The sequence below is a fragment of the Phodopus roborovskii genome, unplaced genomic scaffold, assembly GCF_943737965.1.
Source record: "Phodopus roborovskii unplaced genomic scaffold, PHOROB, whole genome shotgun sequence".
Classification (NCBI taxonomy): Eukaryota; Metazoa; Chordata; class Mammalia; order Rodentia; family Cricetidae; genus Phodopus; species Phodopus roborovskii.
The window spans coordinates 36355320-36364955 of record NW_026126480.1 but is presented as its reverse complement, the minus strand read 5'-3'; the positions used below and the strand labels follow the sequence as shown (position 1 = coordinate 36364955).

The 9636-nt window shown below is 48.4% G+C and overlaps 1 protein-coding gene across 1 annotated transcript; it reads right to left on the bottom strand.

Annotated features, from left to right (window-relative positions):
• Positions 1 to 868: 868 nt before the first annotated feature.
• Positions 869 to 6202, bottom strand: Bckdk (branched chain keto acid dehydrogenase kinase). The gene is made up of 11 exons (XM_051193101.1): positions 6078 to 6202; positions 5129 to 5491; positions 4938 to 5006; positions 4586 to 4696; positions 4274 to 4321; positions 4081 to 4200; positions 3904 to 4002; positions 3657 to 3730; positions 1967 to 2185; positions 1408 to 1566; positions 869 to 1312 (listed from the first exon to the last, which is right to left on the bottom strand). Exons 2-11 carry the CDS (start codon positions 5321 to 5323, stop codon positions 1168 to 1170), a joined length of 1239 nt encoding a protein of 412 aa, XP_051049058.1. The 5' UTR covers positions 5324 to 5491; positions 6078 to 6202; the 3' UTR covers positions 869 to 1167.
• Between the last annotated feature and the right edge of the window lie 3434 nt (positions 6203 to 9636).

The following is a 9636-nucleotide window of genomic DNA, read 5'->3' as shown; positions in this document are numbered from 1 at the left end:
AGCAAATACAAGGCCAGCCTGGTCTATAAATCAAGTTTCAAGCCAGCTAAGGCTACAGAGAAGCAGTCTGAAAGAAGAAAAGTCTGGGATGTAACTCACTTGGAAGAGTGTCTAGCATGCAAGTAGCTCTCTGGGTTCTGTCCCTAGCACAGCATAAAAATAGGTATGGTATTAGATGACTATATTTCCATAGTGAAGATTAGAAATTCAAGGTCACCCTTGACTGATAGCAAGGGCAAAGCCAGCCTGGGCTATAGGATACCCTGACTCAAAACAACAACAAAAAACCCCAGCAAACAAAAAGACCTGATTATTCTATCCACTCCCACCAGGCAAGCCCTTAGGTCCTAAACAAGGGGGAGAGGCAGTTTCAGCTGAAATTCCATCTGAAGTTCTGTTCTACAGAGTTCTGCTTGTGTGCTTTCTGCCCAAGTCCTTAGTCTTCCCTAAGAGAACTTCTTTGTCTGTGTGAGGTGGTCTCTGCATAACCTTAGGCATTTCTTTTTGCAGCCACAGCGGCCACCGTTGACAGGCAATATTTTTAACCTCACTCAAGCTCAAGAATCAGATGGCTTAAAAGGCTGCCCAGTCTAGTGACCTTCACCTCTAAACTCCGTGACTGCCAGGAAGGGGAGAGTTCCATTTGGGCTTCTAATATCATCTGGGGCCCAGAAAGATTTGTTCAATGAGCAGAAGCTGCCAAAGTCACCCCCCACTCCTGCCAAGTCAAACAGGCATGAGCCTTGGGGCCAGTCCTCCCCCTGCCAGGGTTCCAGGATAGCTAGAGGCTGGGACATGACCAGGTTAACTCCCAGGGCCCAGGGAACCCAAAGGGGGCAGAAACAAAAGTTCATCTGCCCTCCCAACATTTGGGGCCCAAGAGGGCATTCAAAATGCAAACTTTAATAAACAGCAGGTCAAAGGATTCCTCGAGAGTGAGAATAGCAGAGCTGGTTTTAGAGGCCTCAGGGGCTCCTGCTTCCTCCCCTCCAAAACTTGGAGTAGGAAGCAGTGAGCCCTGCTGAGGAGGAGTGGTGCCCAGCTCCATGGAAGTCCACCTGTCTGAGGCGCTAAGCCCCACAAAGCAGCAGTGTGTGGAGCATAGTGGCCCCCACCAGGCCCAGAAGGTTCTAGGAGTGTGGCAGGCTAGCAGGCCAAAGTCCGCAGTCAGATCCTGAAGCTCTCCTCCCGGCCATCGATGTGGCGGAGCCGCAGGTAGACATCTGTGCCGATGCCCTGCAGGGACTGCAGCTGCAGGGAGCCACCGAGATACTCCGCATAGGCCCTGGACGTGGGCAACCCGAAGCCAAAGCTGGGGGCAGTGGACAGGACAGGACAGGATGGGGGCTTCAGAAGCTTGAGTGTCCTGGTCTACCCTCCCCCCATCCTGGCCAGGTGGAGCCTCACCCATGCATAGGTCCTGACTGGCCGCCACTGTGCATATCCAGGTGGCCGAAGAGAGGGCTTATTCGGGGGTCCTGGGTGCTGGCCTCAGCTGTGGTGAAGTGGTAGTCCATGACCCGATCCAGGTCTTTGTGAGCAATTCCTCCACCCCGGTCTGAGATCCTGGCAGGGTGGTAATAACAAGGGCTCAGTCAGGTCTGATGAAGTCTCACCAGGCCCCTAAACAGACAGTGCTGAATCTGACTTCCTGTTCCCTCTAAGGGTAGAATGTGGCTTTATTAACTTTATCACTTCTGCCTGGGCCACAGACTACTTATACTTTCTCAGACGATTTGACATTTGCTCTTACTCTTATCAAACACCATTTACCCAACTCCAGGTCCCTCAGCTGGCCCCAAATCCAGTGTCCAGTTCCTGGCTGAGAGTTCTCAGGATCCATGAATATCTTTTCTACCAGGATCCAAGTCCCAGAGGTGGGCAGTTCTGCTTTGAGCTCCAACAGCAAGTTAGAAACAGTGCCTGGAATCTTCATCCACCCCAGCCCAATTCTATTTGAGCAAACCTTATGATGAGATCAATATCATTGTTGGCGATGGTGATGACCACATCTGGAACGTTGTAGGGAGTGTCTAGGTGACTCTCCATGGTGGCTCTCATGGCATTCTTGAGCAGCTCAGGCAGGATATAGTCCAGTGGCATGGGAATGAAGGGGAAACGGGCAGCCACATGCCCATTGATGCGAACTCGAGGGGCATTGCCGTACTTGTGCTCACACAGGCGTCTGTGGATATAAGGTTCAGTAGGGTCCCTAGAGTTGTAGTTCCCAACAAGACAATTCTTCCCAAGGGCCAGTGCATAGTTTTGCTCATCACATTGAAGGGCATTTCTGGTGTCAAACATAAAGCCAAAGGCTGCACTAAGCAGCCTATGTAAAAGGCAAAAGAGCCCTCCATTAGCTTAAGGTGTCAATGGTGGAGCTGGAGGGATGGTTCATTAGTGGTTTAGAGCACTTGTCCTTGCCGAGGACTCAAATTAAGATCTCAGCACCCAAGCCAGGCACGCCTTTAGTCCCAGCACTTGGAAGGCAGAAGCAGGCAGATCTCTGTGAGTTCAAGACCAGCTTGGTCTATAAGAGCAAGTCCCAGGACAGGGTTCAAAACTACAGAGAGACCCTGTCTCGAAAAATTAAAAAAAAAAAAAAAAAAAAGAAAAAGAAAAAAGAAAGAAAGAAAGAAAAAGATCTCAGCACCCATGTTGGGCAGCTCACAACTGCCCATGACTCTGGTCCCAGGGGCCTCTGTGTGCACCAAGCACGAGCATGGCGCACATACATACATGCAAATAAACGCTCATACACATAGAAAACAAGTAAACCTTTGGAAATGTCAACAGTGCCAGTGCTGGGAGCCCCACCTGAACTGCATGTGTTCATACTCATCTCTGAAACCCAGCACTAAGAAGACAGACAAGCTGGGCACGGTCACACACACACACACCTTTAATATGCAAAGGCAGGCAGATCTCTGCATTTGAGGCCAGCCTTTGTTTATACAAAGAGATCCAGGACAGCTAGAGCTACCTAGTGAGACTTAATCTCCAAAAAAAAAAAAAAAAAGAGAGAGAGAGAAGGTGGTGTTGGGGACTTATGGCTTTAATCCTAGTACTTGGGAGACAGGTGGATCTCTGAGTTCAAGGCCAGCCTGGTCTACAGTGAGTTCTGGGACAGCCAGGACTATTTCACAGAGAAATCCTGTCTTGAAAAACCAAAAAAAAAGTGTGGTGGGGGTTGGAGAGAAGGCTCAGCAGTTAAAAGCACTGGCTGCTCTTGCAGAGGACCCAGGTTCAATTCCCAGCATCCATATGGCAGCTCACAACTCTCTAACTCCTGTTCCAGGTGATCTAACACTCTCTCACAGACATACATGCAGGCAAAACACCAATGCACATGAAGTACAATACAAATTCTGACCAAAATGGCATACACTCATCCAAACAAACACACAGACATTACATTATTAAATGCAATAAAAAAAAATTTAAACCAAAACTGGCTGGAGAGAAGGCTCAGTAGTTAAGAGCACTTGCTACTCTTGCAGAGGAGCGGGTTTGGTTCCCCAGCACCCACATGGTACACAGACACACATACACATTGAATAAAAATACTTCTTTTTAAACAGCTCTAGACCATACAAAGACTCAAACAGACACCTCTGTCCCTGAAACATCTACCCCTTGCACCATTTTATTCTCACCTGGCAAAATCCACCCACTTTTCAATAATCTTCTTTGGTGACAGACGAGTGCAGATGATGCCAACAAAATCAGGCTGTCAGGAAAGAAGGTGGGAACTAGCAAAACCCCACCCACCTCAGCTGCCAATGCCCACAATGTCTGGAATGCCAGAGCAGCCCCAGAGCCTCTCCCCAGCCCGGGGGGGGGGGGGGGGGCTTGTGGCTCCCATGCCTATCCCCAGTTAACAGCCTTGCGGCTTGGCTCCACCTTGTCTTCATGCAGTGCCAGGTGGTGAGTAGCCAGCATTCGGATCCCAAGTCTTGAAGTCAGAGTCTTATCCAGGAAGTACCTGACCAGCTTCTCATCCTAGAACGAGTCAGCCCTGAAACCAGTGCCCCTTCTCAGCCTTCCCACTGTGTCAGGCCCACTCTCTGTTGCTCTAACCTCTATGTGTTTCCGGCTCTCACGGAGACCCTCAGCTAACAGGGTCACCACATCCTTGTGGTCGTCCAGCAGCTGTCGCACCAGCTGGCAATACTGGGCCTCATCGGCCTGGTCCTTGATCTGCAGATCAGAGTCATAAGCACAGTGGTCCAACTCTGACCTTGGCCCCTCACCCTACTCAGCCCAGCCTCACCGGAGGGAAGTCTGTCAGCTTCTGGAAGGCCCGGATGTATAGCTCGTGCTGCATGGAATAAGTATGGTGGGAATTCACAGAGCTTCCACTGACACTTGAGTAGAAAACAGTCACCCATAGGGATCACCACCCAACTCAATTAGTGAGGTTCAAGCCCCATAAACCCTTCCAGTCCCTGTTGGTTATGTAGTCTTGGCCTCTGATGTCCTGAGGCTTAGTCCCATCTTGACTTGACATCTTTCAGCAAGCCCGGTATCCCCCACTTCCCTCTTGGGCATTATGCATACTGATAGAGCATCCCCTCTACCTTACCACATGCAGTATGGTGGGATTGCAACCAATGATGAAAGGAAGGCTACGGAAGCCCTTGATGCGGTGAGCAATCCTCACTGGTAGCTCTTGCTGCAAATAACGGCCACTTTTCTAGAAGAAAAAGAGGGGAGGGCCACCAGGCTTTGGTGGTGCATGCCTTTAGTCCCAGCATTCAGGACGCAGAAGCAGGTGGATTTCTGATTTCGAGGCCAGCCTGGTCTACTAAGCAAGTTCCAGGACAGGCTCCAAAGCAATACAGAGAAACCCTGTCTCAAAAAACAAACGAAAAACAACAAAAGCCTAAGCAGCTGGCTACAATCTCTGGAGCAGAGAGGAAAAGAGAGGGCCTTACCAGAAGGTGGCTGCCATCCTGTGAACGACCAGAATAAAGCATCATGGTGGGAGTGAGGCGGACTGAGGGCTAAAAGGGAAGATGGACTTTGATCACCAGATATCCAAGATCCCACCAACTCCTCATTAGCTCAGTCCTTTCCCTTAAGACTTATTCCAACTTGACTTCTGCCAATCACCCAAATATCATACCTTCTCTGCTGCCACGTCAATGGCTGACTGGTTGTAAAAGGAGGTGACAGTCTTGGAGCGTTCCCTGGCCAGCTCTACATGGTGTGTATCGGTGACTGATGTTGAGCGAACCCGGAGTGACAATGAGGACCCCAAGAGGGGCCGAAGTGAAGGCCCGCTCCGAGGGGCACTGCCCAGCACAAAAGTCAGTATCATTGTCCTGCTTCTTTGTTGAACTAGATTACCACTATAGGGCTGAGGACCCGACAGGCAGCGGTGACCCCAAAGAGGGGCAGAGAGAGTGGGCAGGGCTTTTCTCGGATTTCAGGGATGTGGATCCCTCGAGGATGCTGACAAGCTCAGCGCCGGCACAACAGCTTCCATCTATTGAAGTGGCAGAAGACGGTTGTAAAGACCCGAATCCAGATGGTCTGCACTATTTCTCCAAGTGCACACCAGTATCCTCAGACTTGGACAATCTTGCCCAGCCCTAACAACCACCAACTCCCCAGGCATTCAGGCAGAGGTTGGACAACACTCTCCGGGTGTCCTACTCTACTATGTGAAACACAACCTGTAGGCGTGTGTGCGCGCTCGGGGAAGCGGGTGGAGTAATCTCCAGTTCGTTCTAGACATAAAAACATACCCCAGGTCTCTCAGGTACTGGACAACCTCATTCATGGGGTGTATCTGACCCTTAACCAGCATTATGCGACCCGAGCCCTTGAAGACTGGCCTGTGTCCGTGTGACAAGCATAACGTGCCGGAGAACAGGATGCATGCAGCAAAACTGCGGTCCCAGGTTCCCCATCGGAGCTCCCCCTCCGCTGGGTCGCTTAGTCCGGCCAGGGTCCCCCCATATGGTAGCTGCCAGCCCCCGCCCATGCGCACTTCCGCTCAGAGGTAGAGGCTGAGGACCTGTGCTGCCGAGCGTTCGCCGGAGGGGTTCTGCGTGAGTTACTCCACTTACCGCGAGGCCAGACCCTGGGCCCGGGTCCGAGCGGAACCGCCGAAGCAGTTGACCCGCCCGGCTAGCCGAGCCCGCCTGTGCCCTCCTCCGATGTAACATCGCGCGGTTATGTATGCCCAGTGCCTCCTGGGAGTTGTAGTTTGACCACAACGACTCGCATGGGCTCCTGCGGATTGGGCTATTCCCCACCCCTTCAGAAAAGTAATTTGGCTCCCTCCGGTGGTTCCGAATTATCAGTGGCCTGTCATCGACTCTACCTTTTGTTCTATAAAATGAATTCCCTGGGAGCAAAGTGCTAGAGAGCAGGAAAAACCCTTAGATGTCTACAGAATAGATCCTACCTGTTTCTAAGGTCCCATCCTTCAAGCTCCTAACTCATCCATGGTCTGCCTGGTTCAAACTCCAATTTCCTCCCGAGGAAAGTTAGCTAATTTCTCAATGCTCTAATTTTGGTTTAGGCAAAAGTCCTCATATACCTATAAATTCATATACATAAAGCTGTAGATTATATGAATTTATATATCCAATCTTCCTAGGTGTAGAATTAGCACGAGCGTTGCTATTCTTCCTGCCTGCAAATTAACGTGACTGGGTGACTTTTCTGTCCCATAAGGGAGATAGGGTGTTTAAAATAAATAGCCTCTACTCTGAGGAAGAAAACAGGGTGTGGTAGCTATGCTAGTGACTTCAAAGGAGGTTGTGAGAAAGCTAGGTGCAGGATGAGCGAACATGGCCAGGCAAGGACACTTGGACCGAATAAAGAACAGCCTGGATGATCTGAGGGTATGGCTGGAACATATGGAATCCGGGAGAGAGGGGATTCACGGAGTGGCCAACAGCTCCTGAATGTCAAATCTGTGCGCTGGAGAGTTAGGAACCACCAAATGACTTTTGTTTTTATTGTTTTGATTCGTGTTTTGAGGCCAATCACCAAACACTACTGTAGACAGACTGGCCCAGAACACTATCCTCCAGCCTGAAGCCTGTTTACCGGTAAGTGCCACCACACCTGGGTTCACTAAGGGTTTTAATTATCCCCTCCTCTGGCTGTGGTGATGGGAAGATGGACCAGATGGCAAAAAGAACAGAGAAGACAATTACAGAATCTCTGGGTTTCCTGCTTGATTCCTCCCCTACTCCAACCCTCCCCTTCCCCCCCCCCTCTTTTTTTTTTTTTTTTTCCTTTTTTTTTTTTTTTTTTTTTTTTTTACAACTTCCTGGCAACATCCTGGAGCAAAACCAGGAGGCCTTTCAGCTCCGGCAGGAAGGCATAACTTTAGCACGTGGAAGAAGGCAGAAAGAAGGGTGACAGCCTTCATCACAAGCGAAGAACTCTGAGTGCCTGTTGGGCTCCAGGACTTGTGGCTCACGTGGCTGCAGTGTGGATGGGAGACACCCCAAGCAGCAACAGCTGCAGCCAGTAGGCGGAGACGTCTGGCAACCTCTTCACCTCATTTAACCTGGCTCTAGACTATCGCTTTGTCAAACAGTCTGCAGCTGTCAGCTACCTAGGTCGGGCACACATGGCTTTATCTTTGTAACTATTTTATAAGGGGGGTACTGTTATCATCTTCCTATTACAGATGGAAGAATTGGAACGCAGAAAGATTAGAAGACTCGTCTTCTTCTCTTCCCTATCCTTGCCATCTTGCATTCATTCTATTCCAGTCACACTGGTGACCTCTCGGAGGGTCACCAAACATACTAGGCTCATTCCACCTCTCACTGGCTGTTCTCTCCGCATGGAACGCTGTTACCCTAGAGAACCACATAAAGTGTTTCCCATCTCCTCCTGGGTTTTACTCAGCTGGATGAATCTCACATTGTCCCTCCTAATTTAAATTGGTGTTGCCTCTACCTCCTTCACTCTGCTTTTTCTTGTCTGTACCATTATCACCAATTCCTTTGATTCTGTTTTAGTTTTAGTTTTTCAAGACAGGGTTTCCCTGTGTAACCCTGGCTATCCTGAAACTCACTTTGTAGACCAGGCTGGCCTTGAACTACAGAGCTCCGACTGCCTCTGCCTCCCACGTGCTGGGATTAAAGGCGTGTGCCACCACTGGGCTATCACCCATTTTTTGTCTATACCATTCTCACCAATAAGACACACACACATATACATATACATATATATATATATATATATCACATGTATGCATATATGCACAAGTGGGAAACACAGTAAATCAAACCCAGGATCTTATACATACTAGGCAAGAGTTCTACCATTGATCTCCACCTCCAGCCCCCAAATTAATTGCTAATTCCCTATTTTCAACAATATAAGAAGACAGCCTGTAAAATATTTGTTTGACAGGGCTGGAGAGGTGGCTCAGCAGTTAGGAGACCCTGCTTGGAATCCTAGCACCCACATGGCAATTAACAACCATCTACAACTTCAGTTACAGGGGATCTGACACCTTTTTTTCATCTTGGAGGGTACTGTAACTGTATATGCACAGTGCACAGATAGATATACATACAGACAAAACACCCATACACATAAAGTCAAAACATAACAAAACAACAAAAATATGTGTGTGGGCCTTGTTTTATTTCACACCCCTAATCTAATAATCCAACTCTCTCCCTCTCTCAAACTCTCTCTTACATACATACATACACACACACACACACACACACACACACACACACTAAACCTAGGGCTCTCTGCTTGCTAGACAAACACTAGCATAGCTACAGCCCCCAAACGTCTCCTTCTTTTAAATGATTTTATTTTCTTTTTTCTTTGAGGTGCTAGTGGATTGAACCCAGAGCCTTGCAAGGTCCCTACCCCATTTGGTGGAAGAAAAGAACAGGCTCCTGCAGATTGATCTGTCACCTTCATGTGTGTACCATGGTCTGAACAGTGTGTAAATTTGTACAATACAATAAATATTTAAAACTACATATGCACACACACACACACACAGCAGACTTTCTTGAACAGCAAAAAAAAAAAAAAAAAACCCAAATCATGACATGGAAACTTGTTATTAATTATGAACACTTAGCCTTAACGTTAGGCTTGTTTCTAGGTAGCTTTTTTTTAAACTTATAGTAACCCATTCTATTAATCTATGTGCTGCCCTAAGGCTTATATAAGTACAGTCCATCCTGCTTTCCTGCTTCCTCTGTGTCTCTGACTGTCTGGCCCCTGACTGTCTGTCTGGTTCCCCTTTTCTCTGCCTGCCAGCCCCACCTTGCACTCTTCTGCCTAGCTATTTGCTGTTCAGCCTCTTATTAGACCAATCAGGTGCCTTAGGCAGGCAAGGTAAAACAACAACACATTGCTACATAGTTAAACAAATATTCTATCCACAATATATACATGCACGCGCGCACACACACACACACACACACACACACACACAATCTTGTTCAGACAGGATCATACTATATAACTCAGTACTCATGCTGGCCCCAAGCTTACAATCCTCCTGCCTCAGTCCTCCAAACACTGGGATTACAGCAAATGTGTGCCACCAACATGACCTTTTTCTTTTCTTTTCTTTCTTTCTTTTTTTTTTTTTTTTTTTTTTTTTGAGACAGTTTCTTT